At 36.7% G+C, this 27,758-nt stretch overlaps 3 protein-coding genes across 3 annotated transcripts; all 3 read right to left on the reverse strand.

The window, feature by feature from the left end:
- Positions 1-2,666: 2,666 nt before the first annotated feature.
- On the reverse strand, positions 2,667-3,614 carry LOC127541623 (olfactory receptor 5B12-like). Its single transcript, XM_051966843.1, has one exon. It carries the CDS (start codon positions 3,612-3,614, stop codon positions 2,667-2,669), a length of 948 nt encoding a protein of 315 aa, XP_051822803.1.
- A 10,765-nt stretch (positions 3,615-14,379) lies between these two features.
- Positions 14,380-15,327, reverse strand: LOC127541624 (olfactory receptor 5B12-like). Its single transcript, XM_051966844.1, has one exon. The coding sequence runs from the start codon at positions 15,325-15,327 to the stop codon at positions 14,380-14,382; it is 948 nt and encodes a 315-aa protein (XP_051822804.1).
- An 11,495-nt stretch (positions 15,328-26,822) lies between these two features.
- LOC127541625 (olfactory receptor 5B12-like) lies at positions 26,823-27,758 on the reverse strand. The gene has a single exon (XM_051966845.1). It carries the CDS (start codon positions 27,756-27,758, stop codon positions 26,823-26,825), a length of 936 nt encoding a protein of 311 aa, XP_051822805.1.

Below are 27,758 nucleotides of genomic sequence, written 5' to 3' on the forward strand. Positions count from 1 at the left end.
GAAAAAGCCACTCTGCATGAAAAATGACACCAAGACAAAACACAGTCAGAGACTTGTCTTATGTTAGGTACAGAAATAAGAAACTGAGGGGCCAAAAACATGAAAGTAGTTTTCAGTTGTGTTGTAGTCACTCTAGGTCACAGAAATTCCTTGTTTCAATTTCTCATAGAGAGAAAGAATCCCTGAAGTATTAAAATGAATACTAAACTAATGAATAATAAAATTCATTTTAATATATATATGTATATATGTATATATACATACACACACATAAATACATGATTGGAGATGCAAAAAAGAATCTTTAAACATAAGAAAACTGAGACTGAAATTTGCCTAGGGCTATATGATATGTAAGTGTCTAAATATAAACAAACTCCAACTCTAAATCTATGACAATTTCTACTAGTAATTTTGACTTTGAAAAAGTTTGGATTCTACTTGGGACCAGCCCATTGCAAAATGGCAGAGGCTATGCTGGATCTCAAAGTTCTGTCTTCACAGTGGGTGGCAGGAGCAGAATTGACTACAGTAGTGCCTGAGACTGAGGCATCTTTATTCCTTTAACTCAAGTAACTACAAGAACTAAGCCTCAACTTTTCCTTCCCTCTTTATCTGGTCTACTCTCAGTAGTCCAGCCCTTTACTTCCCTCACTGCCTCTGCCCACCTCAGGGGCTGCCTCCCTCAAGTCACATAATTGCTCTGCCCACTCTGTCAGCTCCCAGAATGGAGTTTTCTAGAGGCCCTGGTATGTCAGGACCTACCAGTGACCCTACGTTGCTGACCACTCTGTGGACCTAAAGTGAATGATCTGGACCGAGTTGTAGTTCTAATGAATGACCTGAGGACAGGTCAAATCTGAGGACAGATTTGATAATCTGCTGGGCCCTGATTGGAAATAATATCCATGTTTTAACCAAGCCCAGTTTGCCAAGAAAGTACTGCCAAAGAGCTTCAAACACGACAACATGGCAAGATTCATCTGACAACTCAATATGTCTAGTTTTTGGAAGTTTGTCCACATTGAACAAGGTTGCCTGGTGAAGTCTGAGAAAGATGACACCATGTTTCATCATTCATACCTTATCTGGGTCCAGAAGCAGTTCCTAGAGTACTTCAAGAGGAAAGTGACCAGTTTTTTTTAGCATAAAGCATGAGGATACAAAGGTCCAACAGGAAAATGTTACCAAAATCCTGGCAAATGCTAAGAAGATGAAGGGCAAACAGGAGAATATGGACTTAAAGCTGAGATCCTGAAACACAAGAATAAAAAGCCTTATGGAGTGAGATTGACGGCTTTTGGCAGAAGCATGCCCAACATTTAAAGTAGTCAACAGCTGATCCAATTTTACATCTCTAGTTCAATCAAACTAGATGCTCTGGGTGAAGGGCGAGATCTCCCTGATGTTGAATGATAGTATCAAGATATTTGTTTTTGGAAACAAGACATCTTGTTTCCCTGAGCTGAGTCCCAGCAGGCAGGCTGTGCTTTGAACTTGGCAAACCCACAATCCTTTGTACTTTGGATGATTTTACTCTCTAGCAAAATGTTGCCTTGACCAGCACGAGGCAATCACTGAGAGTAGATTTATTGGAGCTCCTCCTATTTCTCGGGAACCTAAAAACCATCCAGCATATCTATCGACATGCTCACAACCCCCCTTATCATATTTCCAAGTGAACTGAACCAGGTACTTTGCTCCTGTTTCTGTCACACTGTCTCTGGTCCTGCACTCTGCTGGATGCTCTAATGATCCTTAAAATCTGAGACAATCAGCTGGCAGATTATTCCCACAGAATCCATAAATGACTTCATTGTTCACCCTGAGTCTGCCATGAGAGCTGCTACCCAAGATCTAATTATTGTGTCATGATCTAATCCATTTGTAATTTTGCATGAATATAAACTCTGCCTTTGCATGTTAAGCCCTCCTTTTAAGTAGGGGGACTTTTGCAGGAAGTTTTTTCCTTACTCTGAAATTAATTAAACTTCTCTTTGATTCCTTGCTTTCCTGTCTCTACCTTGTTTTGTTTGGTTCCAGCCATTCACATGGCTCCCTCATTGGCAAGACAGATGAGAGGATCAATGTCATGATATGAATCAAGGAAGAAGGCCACCATCTCTTTTGGTGGTGGGGACTCCTGTGTCACCTTGAAACTTCATCAATTCCATTCTTCAGGAGAGTGAGCCCAGCACTGCCAGCTCTGTTTCTGGTACTATGGGTGGACCATCTCCTCTCCCTCTTCATGTCCCCTCCAGATGGACCCTCCTCTCAACACCATGAATGCCATAAGGTGGAATCTGCCTGCCATTTTTCATATTTTCCAACAACTCCACAGAGCAACAACAACCTCCTATCAATTGGTTTGGGCTTTTCTTGTCTACACTTTATACTAATCCTTCTATTTGTTGATAGAATTTTATTTTAAATTTTTACATGAAAGAAATTTCTCTTCTCCTTCTATATAGAGAATGTATATTCATATATACCTACCTACATTCATATATGTATATATATGTTTATGTTTATGAAGACAGACATATCTATAAACTGAGCAGTTATAAAAAATAAGAAAAAGAAAAAATCAATTACACTTCTCTGTGCATAAGAAAAATAGAATGATCATATCCCAGAGTGTGAAAGGTACAGACTAGATTTTCTCTCTAAGAAAAAAAATGATCTGATTTAAGGTGCTGTCCCATCACAGTTTTCCTATAAGCATTTTTGACATCTTTGTTCCTGAGACTGTAGACCAGAGGATTCAACATAGGAATGACCATGGTGTAGAACACTGACACCACCTTATCTGAGTCCATTGAATGGTTGAAGCTGGGTTGGAAGTACATGAAGATGACTGTCCCATAAAATATGCTCACTGCCGTGAGATGGGAAGCACAGGTGGAGAAGGCTTTCTGGCGGCCTTCTGCAGAACGGATCTTCAAGATGGTGATAAAGATTAGCAAATAAGAAGTAAAGATGACAAGAAATGGAAAAAAGGCATTGAATGACCCAAAGATAAAGACTACTAACTCAGTGATATGGATATCAGAGCAAGATAGAACCAGGAGAGGGGGGATATCACAGAAAAAGTGATGCACTATGTTTGACCTACAAAAGGCAAGTCTAAATATGTTTCCTGTGACTATGGAGGAGGTCAGAAAGCCAGAAATGTGAGCACCAGAGACAAGAGATGCACATAGAGTTGATGTCATGGTGGTGGTGTAATGTAGGGGCTTACACACAGCTGCATGGCGATCATAGGCCATGGTGGCTAAAAGAAAACTTTCAGTAGTAGCAAAAGCTGCAAAAAAGAACAGCTGTGTAGCACACCCATTAAAGGAAATGGTTTTGTCCCCTCTTAAGAGCCCAGCCATCACCTTGGGAGTAACAGTTGAAGAGAAACCAAAATCTACCAGAGAGAGATTACTGAGGAAAAAGTACATGGGTGTGTGGAGGTGGGAATCCCAGAAGATCAAAGCTACTATGCCCAGGTTCCCTACCAGAGTGATGAGGTAAATGAGAGTGAACATGATAAAGAGAGGAACCTGAAGCTCTGGATCATCTGTTATTCCTTTAAGGAGGAACCCATCCATTTCAGATCTGTTTTCCATAGATGCCTTTTGACAGTGATGTCATTCACCTGCAACACAAGACTAACCTTCAGAAAAATCCATGACAACACATACAATATGGTCAGAAACCTATCTTATGTGAGGACCAATAACATCTAGGTAGCTGTCATAGCTCTTATTCTAGGTCCCCAAAATTCACTCATCCATTTTCTCATAAAGAGAAAAAGTCCCTCTTCACATTACCTCTTGTATTATCTCATGATTTTAAAATTTTAAAATTTATTTTAAAAATATTTAATATTTTTATTTCCTCCAGCTGGATGCAAAATAATTTTTACATTTGTTTTTAAAAATTTGAGTTCCAAATTCTCTCCCTTCCTCCCTACTCCCACCCTAATTAAGACGTCACATATGGAATTATGCAAAAAATTTCCATAAAAGCCATGTTATGAAAGAAAATGTAGATATCCTCCCACCATCAAAAAAAATTCAAGAAAAATAAAGAAAAATAGTTTAATTCAATTTGTATTTATTCACAATCAGTTCTTTCTTTGAGTTTGCATACCAATTTTCATCAAAAGTTCTTCAGAGTAATTATGGATCATTATATTGTGTAATGTCATTGTGAAGTCATTGATAGTTGATCATTCCATAACTTTGCTATTACTTTGTACACAGGACAATTCACTTTGTTTTACCTCATGAAGGACTTTCTAGGTTTTTCTGAGAGCATCCTATCCACCATTTTCCATAGAACAATAATATTTCATCATAATTACATACTACAATTTATTTAGCCATTCCACAATTGATGGTTATCTCTTCAATTTTTATTTAGCCATTCCACAATTGATGGTTATCTCTTCAATTTTTGATTCTTTGCCCTGAAAAGAAGGCTGCTAAAAATATTTTTGAACATATCAATACTTTTCCTTTTTTAAAAATCTCTTTTGGGATTAATGATTAGTAGTTGTATTGTTGCCTCAAAGGATGTGTGTGTGTGTGTGTGTGTGTGTGTGTGTGTATTTATAAACTCAGTTCTTTTTCCTGTTGCTTTTTAAAATTTACCATGAATTTAACAATCCCCCAAAAGACATTTTCTACTTCAGGAAAGGGAATTGCCTTAGCCTGTGACAAAGCAAGCATTCGAAGAAGGACTACTATAGATCAGGTTTGGAGAAGTGGATCTTTTTTGATGCATGTTTCACTGTGATGAAGGAGGAAGAAAAAAATAAAGGAAAAGAGCAAAAAACAAAACAGAATAAGAGCAAAGTTTAAAAACAGAGAAGATAGGAGAGCTTGAAAGAAAGCTGATCAAGAATTTACTGGGATACTGTTAAGGATTAATTGTGACCTTAAGGTTAAAGCAATGGAGTGAAGTTCCTGAGTAGGAACAGTAGTCAGTGGACACCAGTGGCATATTATATGAGTCATCCATCCAAAAGATCACTGGTGGATAACTTAACAATATTTGCATGAATTTTAAATGTGTTTCCTTTATCCAACTTGTCCCTTTTTAAATTCTCCATCATGGCTACTGTGGAAATAGAAGGCAGCCACAAACTTTGTCCTTTCATTGGCTATATAGTTTTTAGAGATTCCAGAGGATTTTTGATTTTGGAGTCTGCCTCCTTCAAATCTGAGCTAAAAAGTCTTATCTAGAGGATATCCACTGATCTCAATTTAAGTGCCTTCCCTTTTTTGATTATGTCTAATTTATCCTGTATATAGTTTGTTTGTAAGTTGATATTTGCATGGTATTTGCAGAGAGAATATGGGACTCCTTGATAGCAGGGCCTGTATTTTACTTTCCTTGTTTTTTTCAGTGCTTAGCTTGGTGCTGGACACAAAAGAGGGTCCTTAAAAATGCTTATTGACTCACCAAATGACCACTAGTAATCTTTCATGTGTGAATTAAGCTAAGTTGGCCTTTAGGGATCAGACAACTATGTCTGTGTCCATTCCCAGGCATAATTTTAAGTTTTACAGCTTGAAAGAAATTCCACAATTGTGTATCACTCTCTTAATCTTAGAGTAATTAATTTCATCCTGATAATCATGAGTCATTTCAAATTTTCATAGAAGTTATAAGTAGGCTGTTATATGCTATCTGTTACAGGCTGTATTGTTATATGTGTGTGTGTGTGTGTGTGTGTGTGTGTGTGTGTGTGTGTGTGTGTGTGTGTGACTGTCAAGAACCATTGAAACTTGATGAATAGGACTCCTAAGAGATCTGGGCAATTTTTTCTTTATTTGAAAAAAAAATTGAATGAAATACCATAGTTTACAGGTGGATATTATATTTTAAAACTGAGAAAATATACCAACATAAAGAATCCAGGAGCTCCATTGGGAACACATAGTGGAAAGCATTTCTGTTCTTAATTGTATGTTACTGATGGGAGTCTCCCATTATCTGGACATCTGCCAAAATGTTTTCTCTTATTCTACACCTTTTATTCTGTCTCTTTGTTACTCAATGCCCAATGTACTGTGTCTCTGTTAATTTCTGATTCTCTCTCTGTTTCTTTGAATATTTGTTTCTCTCTCTGTCTCTCTGCCTTTGAATTCTTTTTCCTTTTTCATCAACTACCTGCATCTCCTCTCTCTCTCTCTCTCTCTCTCTCTCTCTCTCTCTCTGTCTCTCTGTCTCTCATCTAATCTATCTTTGTCTCTTTCTTCAAATAACAGATATTGATTGATTGATTAAAACGATATTTTTACCCACTAAAAGTGCAAAATGGAACAACAAATATAAGAAAAGGTCACTCTATATTTGATTATCATAAAGCATTTAGAATCATATGGTAGGATCAAAATGAATGGGGATGTCACCAAAGGAAAAGAAAAATTGAGAAAAGGATGTCACAAAACAAAGGAAAATAAGTCAATGGGATGTCACAAAAGGAAAGGAAAAATTGAGAAAAGGTTGTCATAAAACAAAGGAAAGTAAGTCATCCTAAAATTTGAGAAAATGAAAGGAAAATTATAAATTGTCAATAATGAACCTTATGCTTGAGCAGTCAATTCCAGGCATTTTAGAGGGAGGATTAAGGAGGATTCTATCTTCAAACTTGAAGGGATAAGAAGGCTCAAGAAGGAAAATTTTAAGATATATAGGGGAAAATGAAAGATATGAAAAAATTATAGAAAAGAAAAAATAAAAGAATGGTAATCAAGATTAAATGCAAAGCTAATCCTATCTTATAGTAATAGAGCCAGAGTGTGTCAGGGCTCTGTTTGAACCAAGGGAAGTCCAGAAAGCTAAATAATACAAAAAAAAAGATGTTTTTAATTGAAAATTTGGCTATTTTGAGAAACAAAGATTAATTGAAGAATTGGATTCATGCTCAAGGCTGATAAGACGTGTTCAATTAATGATAGAGAAAGGCTGATCTGCTCAATTTGCATTTTGTTTCTATTTCTGTAACAAAAAGAATGATCTTTGGATTTAGAAGAAAAGAACAAATAAGAGTTTATACCAAAGACAATAAAAACTAGCATCTATACTAGTGGAAAGAAGGGGAAAACCATTTATATGTATTCCATTATGTGCAAAGCATTGTGTTGCACTTCATAGATATTATCTTATTTGATTCTTACAACAACCCTGTAATGTAGGTACTTTTATTATCCCCATTTTAAAGTTGGGAAAATTGATGTAAACTTCTCTATGTTTATATTTTAAATATCTGCAACTGAAATTTGAGCTCTAAGACAATCCTATGAAATAAGTATTTCAAGTATAATTATGTATAGTTTATGAAAAAGGAAATTGAAGTTAATGGACTTACCCATGGGGAAAATGAGTCAATGTCTGAGATAGAGGAGAGTTTTATACTGGTCTTCCTGACTCCATGTCCAGCAGTGTTTTGACTATACCATTTTGGTATCTATGTAAGCCCTGCAGTCTTGAATTGGATATCCCCAAACATAGCCAGCTTAATATAGAGAAATATGCCCAAGACCCCCAAAAAGGAGAAACAAAAACTTTATATTCAAGTTTTGGCCTTGAAGTCCCAAACTAGAAAACATATAATCATATTGGAAAAACACTTCACTAGTATCTAGGGGAGAAAAGTGCTGGATCCCAAGCACTAAGCCCTATAGTGGAATATTTCAATGTCAGTGGCTGAACCAGGGACTTTATGCAGACTTGGGAGCTCTGAGGCTCTTGGGAGGTTGTGCTTCCTTGGAGATTTTGGCAGATCTGCTGCCAATTCCTGAACAAAATAAACAATTATATTTTGCTTTGATTATGGGAAAAGAACAATTTTCTCATGGATATTTTGTGATTCTTTGCTTGTTTTTAGCAACGTGAGATAGAATGGGACCTGGGAGAGGCTAGTCCTGCTTCTTCCATCTCCTAACTTGGGGACATTGTCCAAGTCATTGAACAACAGCAAATCTCAATTTATTCTTCTTTGAAATGGGTATAATTGTGCAACCTGGTTGTGCAGTGAACAGATACTGGTCCTTGAATCAGGAACACCTGAGCTCAAATATAACTTTAGACACTTGATTTTACCTTGCAGTGTGACTCTGGGCAAGTCACTTTACCTTGTTTACCTCAAAATAACAACAACAAAACAAAATCTTGTATTAGTCACAGTCCTGAATTCAAATCTGTCTACAGACATTAGCTCCCAATCATTGAACCTCTGTTTGCTTTAGTTTTACCTCAACTATATAATGAGGATAATAATAATACCTGCTCCCAGGTTGATTGTGCAGATCAAGAATGATGGTACTTATAAAGCATTTAATTCTCTATTTGGTATATGAGGATGCTGTATAACTACCAACTACCATTACCATCATTATTATCATCATCACCATCCTAGTACTCATACACTGGCTATATCCCCACAGAAGCTCTGTTGAATGCCTGACCAGTGTTACTAACCCAGTCATATGAGAATTTGTCAAGTTGAAAAACAATAACATCTGTAGAGGAAGAGTTAAATTGGAATCTCCAGCCTTACCATTACAATGAGACGCAACATAAAATAGGTTTCCACAGTACACTTCTAATAATCCAAGATGGTTTCAAGAAGGTTTTTAATGAGAATGATCTGTGAACCCCCTTTCCAAATCTTCTGACAATTTGCTTTCAACAACACAAAGTTGCATATCATCTTTGTAACATAACAACATTAGATTTCTCAGCTGATTATTTATATAGTAACAGAAGGAAATAAGGGAACTATTCTGGGATGATGGAATGAAAAGGAAGAACAGTACTTATATGTGGCCATCCATTGAGAATCAATCTGCACTCAAATGTAGAACCTTTGTGACATTGTGGAAATGATTTGAAATGTTGAAGAATTGAAAGAATCCCTCAAACTTATCAGAAATAGCCCAAGAGTTGAATGTAAAATTTGCACACATCCCCAAATGATTGTGTCCATGATCTTGAAAGTTTCATATTGCTGCAGAAAAACCAGCCTAAAATTGTTCAGATATGTGCACGCTTGCTTTCACAGAAGGGAAAAGGCGCATGAAATATAATTGAGTAATTATTAGTTTGTGGCATCAAGAAAATTTGGTTGGCTCTAACTCTGTGAATTATCATTCCAAACCTCTAAAGAGTTTGTGTACCATTAAAAGGAAATTTGCATTAAAGCACTGTACCTCTAGCCTGTGGAACTATTCTGATTCCTATTCCAACCTTTCACAAAGTAAGTTCTTGCAAGGTATTTGTTGAAATTCATGGACAAAAAAGGGAAACAAAGCTCAACCCTGATCCAAATATCCTGTATAACATAGTAATGATGTGCACAAAATAAAAATTCTTCAACATATTGATGTTCTGCCCTGACAATAATGACCGTGATTTTCTTGATTGATAAAAATTTATTGTGTTAATTGAAGGGAATTATGTGGTTTACCTTTTATGCTTTATTGTCAACCATAAAATGTTGAAATGAATAAATGAATGGGGGAAAACATTTATTCAGTGCCTATTTATGAACAAAGTACTGTTCCCAGTGCTGAAGATATACACTGAGAAGTAAAACAACCCTTGTTCTCAGAGATCATTAATCTAATCATGGATTATAAGTCATTTCAGATGTAAATGTTACATAAAGACTATGGTTCATTAACTTAGAAAATAGAAACACATACCATTTCTGTTGATATTATTATTCATTTGTAGTGTTGTTGATTAAAAAAAAAACTATAGTGATGTTCAATGGTTGACCATTGACACCGCTAGTATCTTTGGTGGCAAAAGTAGTAACTTTTCAACATTGACCTTTGCAAAACCTTCAATTCCAATTTTTCCCCTCCTTTCCCCACCCCATTCCCTTAATGGTAAGTAGCCTAATACATGTTAAATATGTTAAAGTATATGTTGAATCCAATATATGTATACATATTTATACAGTTATCTTGCTGCACAAGAAAAATCTGATCTAGAAAGAAAGTAAAAAAAAAACTGAGAAGGAAAACAAAAATGCAAGCAAACAATAACAGAGAGGGTGGAAGTCCTATGTTGTGTTCCAGACTCAGTTCCCAGTGTTCCTTCTCTGGGTGTAGCTGACTCTCTTCATTCCTGAACAGTTGGAACTGGTTTGAATCATCTTATCACTGAAGAGAGCCACATCCATCAGAATTGATCATTGTATAATCTTGTTATTGACATGTATAAAGATCTCCTGGTTCTGCTCATTTCATTTAGCATCAGTTCGTGTAAGTCTTTCCAAGACTCTCTGAAATCATCCTGTTGGTCATTTCTTACAGAACAATAATATTCCGTAACATTAATATACCACAATTTATTCAGCCATTCTCCAATTGCTGGGCATTCATTCAATTTACAATTTCTAACCATTATAAAAAAGGTTGCACAAACATTTATGCACATGTGGGTCCTTTTCCCTTCTTTAAGATCTCTTTGGGGACTCTTGCCATCTGGGGGAAGGGGTGGAGAGAGGGAGGGGAAAAATTGGAACAGAAGTGAATGCAAGGGATAATGCTGTAAAAAATTACCCTGGCATGCGTTCTATCAATAAAAAGTTATTAAAAAATAAAAAAAATCTCTTTGGGATATAAGCCCAATAGTAAAACTGCTGGGTCAAAGGGTATACACAGTTTCATAACTTTTTGAGTATAGTTCCAAATTGTTCTCCAGAATGGTTTGATTCATTCACAGTGTATCAGTGTCCCAGTTTTCCCACATCCCCTCCAACATTTGTCATCATCTTAGCCAATCTGAGAGGTGTGTAGTGGTATTTCAGAGTTGTCTTAATTTGCACTTCTCTGATCAATAATAATTTGGAGCACCTTTTCATATGACTAGAAATAGTCTCAATATCTTCATCTGAAACTTGTCTCTTCATATCCTTTGACCATTTATCAATTGGAGAATGGGCTTGATTTCTTATAAAGTTGAGTCAATTCTCTATATATTTGGAGATGAGGTCTTTATCAGAACCTTTGACTATAATTTTTTTCCCAATTTATTGCTTCTCTTTTAATCTTGTCTGCATTAGTTTTGTTTGTACAAAAACTTTTTAACTTAATATAATCAAAATTACCTATTTTGTGATCAATAATGATCTCTAGTTCTTCTTTGCTCATAAATTCCTTCCTCTTCCACAGGTCTGAGAGGAAAACTATCCTATGTTCTTCTAATTTATTTATAGAGATTAGGTTTTTAATATATTAATAGTGGAGAATTTGAGCTAGTTAAAACTAGCTGGCTGAATGAGAGTCTTGTTTCAAAGCATCCAGCAATGCCAGAGACTTTTATAGGGTTCTGGCTATCAGGGAAACAAAGGCAGGAGGGGGCAGAACCCTGGGTAAATCATAATTTAAGGAAGGACCATCACTTTAATCCTGACAGGATGGAGGTCAGGGTAAGAAAATTGAGTGTAGGAATAAATGAGTCTTAGGCAAGAGATACTCAGGCACTTGAGATAAACCATCTGGAGTTTGTGACTCACTGGAATGTGAGAGTGACCAGAGCTTAATGGGGTAAAGAAAAGGGGGGGTGGCCATAATATTTTATTCAGGGTACAGCATAATAATTCAGGGAAACTGAGGTATTGCAAGATATCATTCAAGAGTAATGCCATTCACCTACAACAAAAGAGCAACTATCAGAAAAAGCCACTCTGCATGAAAAATGATGCCAAGACAAAACACGGTCAGAGACTTGTCTTATGTTAGGTACAGAAATAAGAAACTGAGGGGCCAAAAACATGAAAGTAGTTTTCAGTTGTGTTGTAGTCACTCTAGGTCACAGAAATTCCTTGTTTCAATTTCTCATAGAGAGAAAGAATCCCTGAAGTATTAAAATGAATACTAAACTAATGAATAATAAAATTCATTAATATATATATATATATACACACACACATAAATATATGATAGGAGATGCAAAAAAAAATCCTTTAAACATAAGGAAACTGAGACTGAAATTTGCCTAGGGCTATATGATATGTAAGTGTCTAAATATAAAACAAACTCCAATTCTAAATCTATGACAATTTCTACTAGGTGATTTTGACTTTGAAAAAGTTTGGATTCTACTTGGGACCAGCCCGTTGCAAAATGGCAGAGGCTATGCTGGATCTCAAAGTTCTGTCTTCACAGTGGGTAGGAGGAGAGGAATTGACTACAGTGGTGCCTGAGACTGAGGCCTCTTTATTCCTTTAACTCAAGTAACTACAAGAACTAAGCCTCAACTTTTCCTTCCCTCTTTATCTGGTCTACTCTCAGTAGTCCAGCCCTTTACTTCCTTCACTGCCCCTGCCCACCTCAGGTTCTGCCTCCCTCAAGTCACACCATTGCTCTGCCCACTCTGCCAGCTCCTAGAATGGAGTTTCCTAGAGGACCTAGTATGTCAGAACCTACCAATGACCCTACATTGCTGACCACTCTGTGGACCTAAAGTGAATGATCTGGATCAAGTTGTAGCCCTAATGAATGACCCGAGGACAGGTCAAATCTGAGGACAGATCTGATAATCTGTTGGGCCCTGATTGGGAATAACATCCATGGTTTAACCAAGCCCAGTTTGCCAAATACGTACTGCCAAAGAGCTTCAAACACGACAACATGGCAAGATTCATCTGACAGCTCAATATGTCTAGTTTTTGGAAGTTTGTCCACATTGAACAAGGTTGCCTGGTGAAGTCTGAGAAAGATGACACCATGTTTCATCATTCATACCTTATCTGAGTCCAGGAGCAGTTCCTAGAGTACTTCAAGAGGAAAGTGACCAGTGTTTTTTAGCATAAAGCATGAGGATACAAAGGTCCAACAGGAAAATGTTACCAAAATCCTGGCAAATGCTAAGAAGATGAAGGGCAAACAGGAGAATATGGACTTAAAGCTGGTCTCCTCAAACACAAGAATAAAAAGCCTTATGGAGTGAGATCGACAGCTTTTGGCAGAAGCATGCCCAACATTTAAAGTAGTCAACAGCTGATCCAATTTTACATCTCTCTAGTTCAATCAAACTAGATGCTCTGGGTGAAGGGCGAGATCTCCCTGATGTTGAATGATAGTATCAAGATATTTGTTTTTGGAAACAAGATATCTTGTTTCCCGGAGCTGAGTCCCAGCAAGCAGGCTATGCTTTGAACTTGGCAAACCCACAATCCTTTGTACTCTGGATGATCTTACTCTCTAGCAAAATGTATTCCCTTGACCAGCACGAGGCAATCACTGAGAGTAGATTTGTTGGAGCTCCTCCTATTTCTTGGGAACCTAAAAATCATCCATCATATCTACTGACATGATCACAATCCTTTTTATCATATTTCCAAGTGAACTGAACCAGGTACTTTGCTCCTGTTCCTGTCATACTATCTCTGGTTCTGGACCCCACTGAATGTTTTAACGATCCTTAAAATCTGAGGCAATCAACTGGCAGATTATTCCCACAGAATCCATAAATGACTTCATTGTTCACCCTGAGTCTGCCATGAGAGCTGCTACTCAAGATCTAATTATTGTGTCATGATCTAATCCATTCGTGATTTTGCATGAATATAAACTCTGCCTTTGCATGTTAAGCCCTCCTTTTAAGTAGGGGGACTTTTGCAGGAAGTTTTTCCTTACTCTGAAATTAATTAAACTCCTGTTTGATTCCCTGCTTTCCTGTCTCTACCTTGTTTTGTTTGGTTTCAGCCATTCAGATGGCTCCCTCATTGTCAGGGCAGATGAGAGGATCAATCCCATGATATGAATCAAGGAGGAAGAAGGCCACCATCTCTTTTGGTGGTGGGGACTCCTATGTCACCTTGAAACTTCATCAATTCCATTCTTCAGGAGAGTGAGCCCAGCACTGCCAGCTCTGTTTCTGGCACTATGGGTGGGCAATCTCCTCTCCCCCTTCAAGACCCCACCAGATGGACCCTCCTCTCAACACCATGCATGCCAAAAGGTGGAATCCTGCCTGCCATTTTTCATATTTTCCTGTAACTCCACAGAGCAACAACTGATGCTTCCAAAGCAGCCCAGACAATCTCCTATCGATTGATTTGGAATTTTCTTGGATACACTTTATACTAATCCTTCTATTTGTTGATAGAATTGTATTTTAGATTTTTACATAGAAGAAATTTCTCTTCTCCTTTTATATAGAGAATGTATATGCATATATACCTACTTACATTCATATATGTATATATATATGTTTATATTTATGAAGACAGACATATCTATAAACTGAGCAGTTATAAAAAATAAGAAAAAGAAAAAAAATCAATTACACTTCTTTGTGCATAAGAAAAATAGAATGATCATATCCCAGAGTGGGAAAAGTACAGACTAGATTTTCTCTCTAAAAAAAAAGATGATCTGATTTAAGTTGCTGTCCAATCACAGTTTTCCTGTAAGCATTTTTGACATCTTTGTTCCTGAGACTGTAGACCAGAGGGTTCAACATAGGAAAGATTGTGGTGTAGAACACTGACACTATTTTGTCTGAGTCCATTGAATGCTTTGAACTAGGTTGGAAGTACATGAAGAAGATTGTCCCATAAAATATAGAAACTGCTGTGAGATGGGAAGCACAGGTGGAGAAGGCTTTTTGGCGGCCTTCAGCAGAACGGATCTTCAGGATGGTGATGAAGATTAACAAGTAAGAAGTAAAGATGACAAGAAATGGGAAAAAGACAGTGAAACACCCTAAGATAAAGACTACTAACTCAATGAGGTGGATAGCAGAGCAAGACAGAACCAGGAGAGGGGGGATATCACAGAAAAAGTGATGCACTATGTTTGACCTACAAAAGGCAAGTCTAAATATGTTTCCTGTGACTATGGAGGAGGTCAGAAATCCACAGATGTGAGCACCAGAGACAAGAGATGCACATAGAGTTGATGTCATGGTGGTGGTGTAATGTAGGGGCTTACACACAGCTGCATGGCGATCATAGGCCATGGTGGCTAAAAGAAAACTTTCAGTAGTAGCAAAAGCTACAAAAAAGAACAGCTGTGTAGCACACCCATTAAAGGAAATGGTCTTGTCCCCTCTTAAGAGCCCAGCCATCACCTTGGGAGTAACGGTTGAAGAGAAACCAAAATCTACCAGAGAGAGGTTACTGAGGAAAAAGTACATGGGGGTGTGGAGGTGGGAATCCCAGAAGACCAAAGCTACTATGCCCAGGTTCCCTACCAGAGTGATGAGGTAAATGAGAGTGAACATGATAAAGAGAGGAACCTGAAGCTCTGGATCATCTGTTATTCCTTTAAGGAGGAACCCATCCATTTCAGATCTGTTTTCCATAGATGCCTTTTGACAGTGATGTCATTCCCCTGCAACAAAAGACTAACCTTCAGAAAAATCCATAACAACACATACAATATGGTCAGAAACCTATCTTATGTGAGGACCAATAACTTTTAGGTAGCTGTCATAGCTCTTATTCTAGGTCCCCAAAATTCACTCATCCATTTTCTCATAAAGAGAAAAAGTCCCTCTTCACATTACCTCTTGTATTATCTCATGATTTTAAAATTTTAAAATTTATTTTTAAAATATTTAATATTTTTATTTCCTCTAGCTGGATGCAAAATAATTTTTACATTTGTTTTTAAAAATTTGAAGTCCAAATTCTCTCCCTTCCTCCCTACTCCCACTTTAATTAAGAAGTCACATGTGAAATTATGCAAAAAAAAATTTCCATAAAAGCCATGTTATGAAAGAAAATATAGATATCCTCCCCCCATCAAAAAAAAATTCAAGAAAAATAAAGAAAAAAATAGTTTACTTCAATTTGTATTTAGTCACAATCAGTTCTTTCTTTGAGTTTGCATATCAATTTTCATCAAAAGTTCTTCAGAATAGTTATGGATCATTATATTGTGTAATGTCATTGTGAAGTCATTGATAGTTGATCATTCCATAACTTTGCTATTACTTTGTACAGAGGACAGTTCACTTTGTTTTACCTCATGGAGGACTTTCTAGGTTTTTCTGAGAGCATCCTATTTACCATTTTCCATAGAACAATAATATTTCATCATAATCACATACTACAATTTATTTAGCCATTCCACAATTGATGATCATCTCTTCACTTTTCAATTCTTTGCCCTGAAAAGTAGGCTGCTATAAATATTTTTGCATGTATCAATCCTTTTCCTTTTTAAAAAATCTCTTTTGGGATTAATACCTAGTAGTTGTATTGTTGGGTCAAAGAATACACACACACACACACACATGCTCAGTTCTTTTTCCTATTGCTTTTTAAAATTTACTATAAATTTAACAATCCTCCAAAAGACATTTTCTATTTCAGGAAAGGGAATTGTCTTAGCCTGTGACTAAACAAGCATTTGAAGAGGGATTACTATAGATCAAGATTAGAGAAGTGAATCTTTTCTGATGCATGTTTCACTGTGAAGAAGGAGGAAGAAAGGAAACAAAGGAAGAGAGCAAAAAAAAAAAACAGAATAAGAGCAAAGTTTAAAAACAAAGAAGGTAGGGGAGCTTGAAAGAAAGCTGGTCAAGAGTTTATTGGGATCCTGTTTAGGATTAATTGTGACCTTAAGGTTAATGCAATAGACTGAAGTCAGCAGTTCCTGAGTAGCAACAATAGTTAGTGGACACCAGTGGTGTAGTTATGTGAGTTATCCATCCAAAAAATCACTGGTGGGTAACTTAAGAATATTTGTATGATTTTCAAATGTATTTCCTTTACTCAACTTGTCCTTTTTAAATTCTCCATCATGGCTACTGTGGAAATAGAAGGCAGCCACAAACTTTGTCCTTTCATTGGCTATATAGTTTTTAGGGATTCCAGAGGGATTTTTGATTTGGGAGTCTGTCTCCTTCAAATCTGAGCTAAAAAAAGTCTTATCTAGAGAATATCCACTGACCTCAATTTAAGTGCCTTCCCTCTTTTGATTATGTCTAATTTATCTTGTATATAGTTTGTTTATAAGTTGATATGATATTTGCATAGAGAAGATGGGACTCCTTGATAGCAGGGCCTGTATATTTTACCTTCTTTTGTTTTTTCACTGCTTAGCTGGTGCTGGACACAAAAGAGGGTTCTTAAAAATGCTTATTGACTCACCAAATAGCCACTGGTAACCTTCAATGTGTGAACTAAGCTACGTTGGCCTTTAGGCATCAGACAACTATGTCTGTGTCCATTCCCAGGCAAAATTTTAAGTTTTACATCTTGAAACAATCTTCTACAATTGTATATCACTCTCTTAATCTTAGAGTAATTAATTTCATCTGGATAATCATGAGTCATTTCAAATTTTCATAGAAGTTATAAGTAGGTTGTCACATACTATCTGTTACTGGCTGTGTTGTTATATTTTGTGTGTGTGTGTGTGTGTGTGTATTTATGACTGTCAAGGAATCATTGAAATTCGATGAATAGGACTCAACTGATCTTCTGGACAATTTTTTCCTTTCTTTGAAAAAAAATTGAATGAAATTCCATAGTTTACAGGTGGATATTATATTTTAAAACTGAGAAAACATACTAATATAAAGAATCCAGGAGCTCCATTGGGAATACATAGTGGAAAGCATTTCTCTTCTTAATGGTATATAACTGATGGGAGTCTCCCATTATCTGGACCTCTGCCAAAATGTTTTTTCTTATTCTATACCTTTTATTCTGTCTCTTTGTTACTCAATGCCCACTGTATTCTGAATCTGTTTCTTTCTAATTCTCTCTCTGTTCCTTTGAATATTCATTTCTGTCTTTGTCTCTCTGTCTTTGATTTTTTTTTCCTTTTTCATCAACTACCTGTATCTCCTGTCTCTCATGTTAGTTCTCATTTGTTTTCTCTCTCTCTCTCTCTCTCTCTCTCTCTCTCTCTCTCTCTCTCTCTCTCTCTCTCTCTCTCTCTCTCTCTCATCTAATCTATCTCTGTCTCTTTCTTCAAATAACAGGTATTGAGTGATTACAATGATATTTTTATCCACTAAAAGTGCAAAATGGAAGAACAAATATAAGAAAATGTCATTCTATGTTTGATTCTCATAAAGCATGTAGGATCAAAATGAATGGGGATGTCACAAAAGGAAAGGAAAAATTGACAAAAGGATGTCACAAAACAAAGGAAAGTAAGTCATCCTTAAATTTGAGAAAAGGAAAAGAAAATTTTAAATTTTCAATAATGCACATTATGCTTGAGCAGTCAATTCCAGGCATTTTAGAGGGAAGATAACCAAGGTTGAATGCAAAGCTAATCCTATCTTATAGTAATAGAGTCAGAGTGTGCCAGGGCTCTGTTTGAACTAAGAGAAGCCCAGAAAGCTAAATAATACAAAGAGATAGGTATTTTTAATTGAAAATTTGGCTATTTTGGGGAACAAAGATAAATCAAAGAATTGGATTCATGCTTAATGCTAATAAAATGTGAACAATTAATGATAAGGAAAGGCTGACCTACTCAATTTGTATTTTGTTTCTATTTTCTGCATCAAAAAGAGTGATCTTTGGATTTAGAAGAACAGAACAAATAAAAGTTTATACCAAAGACAATAAAAACTAGCATCTGTATTAGTGGAATGAACCATTTATATGAATTCTATTATGTGCAAAGCATTGGGTTGCACTTCATAGATATTATCTTATTTAATTCTTACAACAACCCTGTAATGTAGGTACTTTTATTATTCCCACTTTAAAGTTGGGAAAACTGAGGTAAACTTGCCTATGGTTATATTTTAAATATCTGCAACTAAAATTTGAGCTCTAAGACAATCCTATGAAATAAGAATCGCAAGTGTAATTATGTATAGTTTATGAATAATGAAATTGAATTTAATGGACTTACCCAGGGGGAAAATGAGTCAATGTCTAAAATAGAGGAGAGTTTTATACTGGTCTTCCTGACTCCACGGCAGCAGTGTTTCTACTTTATTATTTTGGTATCTTTGTAAGCCCTACAGTCTTGAATTGGATATCCCCAAACATAGCCAGCTTAATATAGAGAAATATGCCCAACACCCCCAAAAAGGAGAGAGAAACAAAAACTTTATATTCAAGTTTTGGCCTTGAAGTCCCAAACTAGGAAACATATAATCATATTGGAAAAACACTTCACTAGTATCTAGGGGAGAAAAGTGCTGGATCCCAAGCACTAAGCCCTATAGTGGAATATTTCAATGTCAGTGGCTGAACCAGGGACTTTATGCAGACCTGGGAGCTCTGAGGCTCTTGGGAGATTGTGCTTCTTTGGAGGTTTTGGCAGACATGCTGCCAATTCCTGATCAAAACAAACAATTATATTCTGCTTTGATTATGGGAAAAGAAAAATTGTCTCATGAATACTTTGCCATCCTAACTTGTTTTTAGAAAAATGAGGTAGAATGGGACCTGTAAAGGTTTCTAGTCCTGCTTCTACCTACCAGCTTCTAATTGGGTGACATTGGCCAAATCACTAAGCAGCTTTAATTCTCAATTTATTTTGCTTCTTGAAATAGGGATAAAGGTGTAGCTAGGTGGTGCAGTTGAAGGACAGTGGTCCTGGAATGAGGAACAGCTGAATTTAAATTTGATATCACACACTTGACACTTAGTCATTTTACCATTTGTCTCACCAAAAACATTAATCAAAGTTACTTCAAGTGCCAGTGTTTTGTAAAGATCTTGGTTTACTGATGTAGAAAATAGGGACATGTCATTTCTGTTAATGTTATTATCCATTTATAATTTCACTGATTAAAAAGTATAGCATTGCTTAATGGTTAACCTTTGATATTGCCAGTATCTTTTGTGGCAACAGTGTTTTCCTCATCAAATGTTTAGTAGCATTCAGGGAGGGTAGCACAATGTAGAATTTGGAGAAACATTTAGCAGATTTCATCTTTACAAAAGCTAACATTGCAAAGTATAAACCAGGCATCTCCTTTCAATTAACACAAAAGATTTTACCAACCAAAAAAATCACAGAATCACTTTTTTGAGACTTCTGGCCCTACAGTCCATTCTCTATACCACCTAGTTGTCTTCCCTCTTGTGTTGCTTCTCCCTTAATTTTTTATGATTTGTTCCTTGTATTGGCTACCTTTATTTTTTAATATTATAGCTTTTTTATTTTTCAAAATACATTCAAGGATAGTTTCCTGCAGTCAGCTTTGCAAAACCTTGTGTTCTAAATTTTTCTCTCACTCCCTACCTCTTCCCGTTTTTAGATAGCAACTAATCTAATATAGGTTAAACATGTGCAATTCTTCTAAACATATTTTTACATTTATCATAGTACACAAGAAAAATTAGATCAAAAGGGGAAAATGAGAAAGAAAAAACAAACAAACAAGAAAACAACAACAAAGATAAAAATATTTTGTTGTGATCTACATTCAGTCCTCACAGTTCTCTCTCTGGATGCAGGTGGATTTCTTCATCATGAGTCTATTGGAACTGGCCTGAATCACCTCACTGTCCAAAAGAACCAAGTTCATCACAGTTGATCATTACATAATCTTCTTGTTGATGTGTATGGTGTTCCCTTAGGTATCCTTGCTTCACTCAGCATCAGTTCATGTAAATCTTTCCAGGCCTTTCTGAAAACATCCTGCTGATCCTTTCTTAGGAACAATAATATTCCATTAACTGATGTGCATCCACTCAGTTTTCCAGTTCTTTGCCACCACACAAAGGGCTACTAGAAACATTTTTGAACACATGGACCCTTTTGCCTCTTTTATGATCTTTTTGGGATGTAGGCCTTGGTCATAGCTCCAAATTGCTTCCTGGAGACAATAGGAAGGCACTAGAGTCCCTGGGGGACCAGGGAACATGACCATATGTACAATTTAGGAAAATCATTTTAGTGACTGAATTATGAGGGTTTTTTGTCGATTACTAGATTACCAGTCTTCTAAGTGGAATTTCCTACTTCAAAGGGGAAAAAAGACAGTACCTGACAAAAATCAGCATAAATGGGAAGGGGGAGGGTGATTATTGTTTCTTATAGGGTTGTAGAACTAGTTTTTTCTTATGAAAATCTAACACTGAGAAAGAGAGAAAACAGAAATAAAGGAGAAGATGGAAAAGTAGATTTCATTTGAGGAAAAAGATCCCAAGTCTTGAGATCTTAAATAATCTGTGATATCTCAGGATATTTCAGGATATTTCAGGAGGTTATGGGCTGCACCCATATTGAAGTTTCTAGAGAAACCTTCTAAAGAAGAGCTGGTTGAGCTGTTATTGGATATAAAAAATTAGTGGCCAATCCAGTCAGGATTAGAACTCACGTGTACCTATGTTTGCAAATGTATATTATCTCAGGTGGTCCTGGAAAAATCCATAGGTGTTATCAGGCATAAGTGTTATTTTCTGGAGGAGAACACTGGGCCTCAGAGGAATGAGGCAACTTATTCAAGAGGAATCAGCTAGTAAGCTTCAGAGGTAAATATGTTAGTCAACGAGCATTTTCTCATCACATTCTGCATCACAAGTATTCTGCTAAGTGTTAGGGAGACTAAAAAAACAAAACAAGTCCTTGATCTTCAGAATTCACATTTTAAATGAGAGATAAGCAAATATCTATGTAAACACAAACTATATAGGGTATCCATAGAAGATAATCTCAAAGGCAATGGTTTGTGGTTATTTTTTTTTCATTTGAGGAATAAAACAAGCCTTTTTGATAATTTAAATTATTTTGCTAAATTTCCATTGGACTTCAAATCATGAGAATTCTTCCCTGGAGGAAGTGTAGGAGTATGGAAAGGGAAGCAAGCTGTACAGGCTTTTACTATGCGTCTAGCTTCCTCTTATGTTATTCCAAACTGCAGATGTAAAGCTCAAGCTGCTTGATGATATTTAGAATGAGATTCTTGGGCTGCCTGAAATATGGGAGTATTGGCTAAAATCATGAGGAGATGATTTACCTTTGAGTGTTCATAAAAAATAGGCCCTGGAAGACCAGTAGGAGAGGGGACATGCAAGAGATACTATTATTTGGGTGGTTTTGCACTTGCTCCTGAAGTTCCTTAAAAAGCTGAAATATGTTAGAGGCTACAAATTTATTTGGGCTGTGGCAATTCTTGTAATATACCTACTGAATAAGTTGATTCAGATATTATATTTATATCTCCTGGGAAATAAGTAAGAGCTAGCATGAGTGCATACAACGCATTCTGCTGAATGGACTGACTACTCTTTTTATAAATAAGTTAGGGGAATATACAGCACAAATGTTATTTTGGACACATCTGTAAAGATGGTCAGTCCTTTAAGAGGGATCTTAGAAACCTTTTCTTTAAAAACTCATGACCAATTATGTAATAGCCAGGCTATCTTTAAGGGATGCTCGTGTGTAATATTAGGAGCTGTGGCCAATAAAATTTGCCACTCTCAGATGGTTTCACAGCACACATTAATTTCTACACTGGTATAAAAGATATCTATCTTGTTAGATCCTATCCCAGATAATTGTATTACTTGTTTAATGGCTTTTCACAAGATTCTAGGCCCAAGCACTGGATAAGAATTAAGCCTTTGTTCTAGTTGTACTGTTTTTGGTATGGATTTAGTCATTAGGAGTTAGGATTTCATAAGCCAAATTCTCTAATAATATCCTAACATAAAATGATATAGATCCTTAAAGAGTGCAAGCCTTTTTCAATTCTTTGAATTGATTCAAAGGAGTGTGTCTTCTCTTGATTTGACCTGGAGGCCCAGTAGGGTCAGGTTCTTCAATCACAGGGTATGCTTTTCTTCTCAACCCAAATATATCCCATCTCTCCTCCCTTGCTTTACCTAATGTCTTTTATGATCAGGACAAAGAGGAGGACAAAACTGTTTTTGGTACCTATGGTGTCACTGTCTCTCCAGCTTCTCCTTTTCCTGCCCCCAAAGTTGGAATTGTGAGAGAAGGATAAGGAAGTGAAGGATACCCCAAGGATGCATGCATGGGCATAGGTGAAGGGGAACTGAGAAACTGAAAATCACCACACCTCTCAAACTTCCTAGTTCAATGCCTATCTTCATCTTTTACCCAAACACCATATTTTCTGGGGATGTGGGTACCATCCCCTGATTTGTTCTCCTCACAAATCCACACTCCACATTAAAATCTTTCATTTTCTATGTGGGATTTCTTAAAGCCAGTTTTTCAATTAATTGTTCTACCACTGCCTTCCACATCTCTGGCTCCAACCTTTCCTTTCCAGAGAGCCACAGAAACATGCACTCCACAACATCCAAGAACTCTGTGATCTGCTTCTGAGTCACTTAAAATCTTTCTCCTTCATCAACCTGACTAAGCATTCTTCATACTTTCCTTGAGAGGGAGACTCTTCTCCTAGCACTAGCCCCAATTTGGCTGAAAATAAAAGTGACTAAATTAGCCCTTACTGAATCTTCCTACTTACCTGTTTGCTTATTTTTTAACAGAGTTTTTTTTTTTTTTTACCCTGTTCCTGGGTTACAGAGATTCTTCTCCGGAACTTACACTGATTTTGTCAGCTGAGCTGCTGGGTGTCCTACTTTCCAGAACCCTGCATTGAGCACCAATTGTCTGGAGCTGCTCCCTAGAGGATTTCTGCATCAGCCTTAATCCTAATCATGGGTAAGGGGTGAAGGGGCATAACTTACAAAGACTGTCATGCAAGAGTCTGTTTATTCAAAATTTCCTCAGCCTTATATTCCCTAATACACTTATATAACTATAGCACACTGCACATGAGGTAACTATATACTGCACATGTGGGATTGTTGGAATTTTTACAAACTGTTAAGTCATTAGAGTTGATAGAGACAATAATTATCTAATTTAGCATGGTTCAGTATCATTGATCTGATCTTACAAGGAGATGTTTTGGTCTAGAACCTGAAACAAGGTACTAAGTAGAATTAATAGAAACAATGCTTGTGTTCACACCTTTAGAGAGCTCATATAAGCAAGAAGTATTTAAGTACTCATTGGAGTTCACAAGTATGGGAGCTTCACAAAGTAAACTTTGTAACTTTGTGAATTCACACCTCCCCTGAAGTTCTTAGGGCCAGAGAGCACTCTGGAAGAAATCCCACAATCCCTCTCTTGAAGAAATAGAGCTTCAGTGAACCAATCAAGGGAGTTTTTCAGAGTGGAGAGAATTCAGTTCAGAAGAAGCCCCAAGTCGGAGTTGAGCTAGAGCCAGGAGTTTTACTTTGGAACATTCCCAAGGATTGGAGAGGAGCATTCTGGGACAGACACAGAGCACTCTGGGAGATTGAGAGCCAGAAGCCCTCTCTCGGAGGCAAAATAGATTCAACTTGGTGTTGGCTGAAGGCTGAAGAAAGCAGAGGCAGAAGCAAAGGACAAAGTTGCAAGAGCTCTTAGAACCAAGCAGAGAGATAGGCCTCAACTAACTGGGCTATTTTGGAAGGAGAACATAAACATTTGCATTTTTATCAGCTGGCTGCATTTTGGGTGATTATTACTTTTAACTGAAACTAAGGCTGCCTCCAGAAAACCTCCCCGAGAAACCTGCTCTCCCCAGAGAGAACCATTATTTTAAAGAAGAAGATCATAACATGGGACCACATAAACAACTTGCTATTGTGTGCAGATGTCTACTTGTCACTTTAATATAACATTGCTTTAGTTATAACACAGGTTGTCCCACACCCTGACTTCTCATAAGGGTTAAGTCTCTCCTAGAGAGGTTGGGCAATTTATCCAGACACATCAGCAGGGTTCTTTTTACTGGACCAAAGAGTCTTATATCTTGTCCAGAGTTTCCCACTATCTGTGACCCTCCACAATTTGTAAATATCAGGTATAAAAAATGAAAGATTTGCATTGCACCTCTCTGTGTAGAACAAAAGAACCTGATTTCAAGCATGGATCCCAGAGTGGGGATGGTACAGACTGGATTTTTTCTCTAAGAAAAAAAATTGACCTAATTAATATTGTTGACTCCTCACACCTTTAGTGAATGTGTTCTTGAGATCTTTGTTCCTCAGACTATAGATCAGAGGGTTCAATAGGGATGACTATGGTGTAGAATACTGACACCACTTTGTCTGAATCCATTGAAAAGCTGAAGTTGGGTTGGAAGTACATGAAATGATAGTCCCATAAAATATAGACACTTCTGTGAGATGGGAAGCACAGGTGGAGAAGGATTTCTGGTGGCCTTCAGCAGAGTGGATTTTCAGGACAGTGATGAAAATTAGTAAGTAAGAGCAAAGATGACAAGAAATGGCAAAAAGCACTGAATGATGCTAACACAAAGACGACTAACTCAGTGATATGAATATCAGAGCAAGACCAAACTAGGAGAAAGGGGATACCACTGAAATAATGATGCTCTGTGTTTGACTTACAAAAGGAAAGGCTATATATGTTTCCTGTGACTATGGTGGATATCAGGAATGCCAGAAATGTGAGCAGCACTGACAGAATACACATAGCATTGATGTCATGGTAGAGGTGTAAAGTAGGGCTTTACTCACAGCTGTAGGTGATCATAGGCCATGGAGGCTAAAAGAAAACTTTCAGTAGTAGCAAAAACTATAAAAGCTCTTATGTACTTTAATATTAGATAATTTACTCCATTATATGTCTCTTTTTTCTCCTTTTCTTAGACCTTTCCTATTCTTTATCTCATAAATTTATTTTTAAAAAATCCCACCATACTCAACTCATACCTGTGCCCTCTATATTTATTTCTCTAAAAATGAGAAAGATATTAGGAGCTAAATGTATCATTTTGCCATGTACAAATAGAATTAGTTTGTCTTTGTCAAATCTCCTATGATTTCACTTTACTGTTCTATACTTCCAAATTTCTCTTATTGTTTTGTTGATGAGTTAATTTTCAGAATGCGAGGGAGAAAAAGCTGATTAATTTTTTAAGTGGGTTATGTGGCTATGTTTTTTAAATGAATGTCAAGTTCTTAAGCATTTCCCAGTTCACCTCTGGTTTAGGGTCTAGTAAAAAAGCCGTGTTATTACTATAAAAGCTGTGCTTTCTAAACCACTATGTAAATAGTAAACTGCTTGAATTGATACAGCTGATCTTCTTCTTTCTAAAGGGAATGCAGCTAGAATCATAATATCATGCTTCTTTCTGTGTGTATGTGATTCATTCCACAAAACAATATTTTAAGATATGGGCAGGCTATTAAGATCATTTAAAAATGAGGAAACTGAGACTGAGTCATTTAATAGCTTACCTTAACTTATGCAACGTGAAAGTATCTGGGATGGAATTTAAATTCATGTCTCTTCTAACTCTTGTCTATGCCACTTTCTAATATATGATGTTGCCTCTAAAAATATTGGCAAATACTTCTGTGTGTATAAGAAAAAGAGCCTGATTTTGATAGTGGATCCCAGAGGAAAGAAGGTACAGGTTGTATTTTCTCTCTAAGAAGTTGTTATTTTCTCATAGTTTCCTAAAAGCATTCTTGATGTCTGATCCTAAGACTTATACTTACACCACAACTCACCCTGATTCCATATGTTTTCATCTTAGTTGGTTGGGAATTTTCCTTTTTATACATTGTACTGATTGTTGATAGAATAGTATTTTGGATTTTTACATGAGAGAAGTTTCTACTTCTCCTCTTATTAAAAATGCATATAGATATATACCTACCTACTTAATAGACACATAGAAATATAAATTCATCCTTATATGGGAAGTTAGAAAGATCTATAAATGGATCAGCTATTAAAAAAAGAAAAATCTAAGATGTGCAATGCACTTCTCTGTGCATAAGAAAAATAACCCGATTTCTTGATTGTATCCCAGAATGGAGATGGTATAGATTGGATTTCTCTTTAAGAAAACTGTTGACCTAATTAATGTTGTTGTCCCCTCACAGCTTTCCTGAAAGTGTTTTTGACATCTTTGTTCCTAAGACTGTACACTAGAGGGTTCAACATAGGGATGACCATTGTATAAAATACTGACACTATTTTGTCTGAGCCCATTGAATGGTTGGAACTAGGTTGTAAGTACATGAACATAATTGTCCCATAAAATATAGACACTGCTGTGAGATGGGAAGCACAGGTGGAGAAGGCTTTCTGACGGCCTTCAGTAGAACGGATCTTCAGGATGGTGATGAAAATTAGTAAGTAAGAAGTAAAGATGATAAGGAGTGGAGAAGAGACAGTGAATAACCCTATTATAAAGACTAGTACCTCTGTGAGGTGAATATCAGAGCAAGAGAGAAGTAGCAGAGGGGTAACATCACAGAAAAAGTGTTCGAGTATGTTTGATCTACAAAAGGAAAGGCTAAATATGTTTCCTGTGACTATGGAGATGGCTAGAAAGCTGCAGAAATAAGCACCACTGACTAGATGTACACAGACAGTTGATGTCATGGTAGTGGTATAATGTAGGGGCTTACACACAGCTGCATGCCGATCATAGGCCATGGAGGCTAAGAGGAAACTTTCAATAGTACCAAAAGATGCAAAAAAGAATAGCTGTGTAGCACATCCATTAAAGGAAATGACCTTGTCTCCTCGAAGGAGCCCAGACATCACCTTGGGAGTTATAGTTGAAGAAAAGCCAAAATCCACTAAAGAGAGATTACTGAGAAAAAAGTACATGGGCGTGTGGAGATGGGAATCCCAGGAGATCAAAGATACTATTCCTAGGTTCCCTACCAGGGTGATGAGGTAGATGAGGGTGAACATGATGAAGAGAGGAACCTGAAGCTCTGGATCATCTGTTATTCCTTTGAGGATGAACTCATTCACTTCAGATCTGTTCTCTATAGATATCAT

The sequence above is a fragment of the Antechinus flavipes genome, chromosome 6, assembly GCF_016432865.1.
Source record: "Antechinus flavipes isolate AdamAnt ecotype Samford, QLD, Australia chromosome 6, AdamAnt_v2, whole genome shotgun sequence".
NCBI classification, from domain to species: domain Eukaryota; kingdom Metazoa; phylum Chordata; class Mammalia; order Dasyuromorphia; family Dasyuridae; genus Antechinus; species Antechinus flavipes.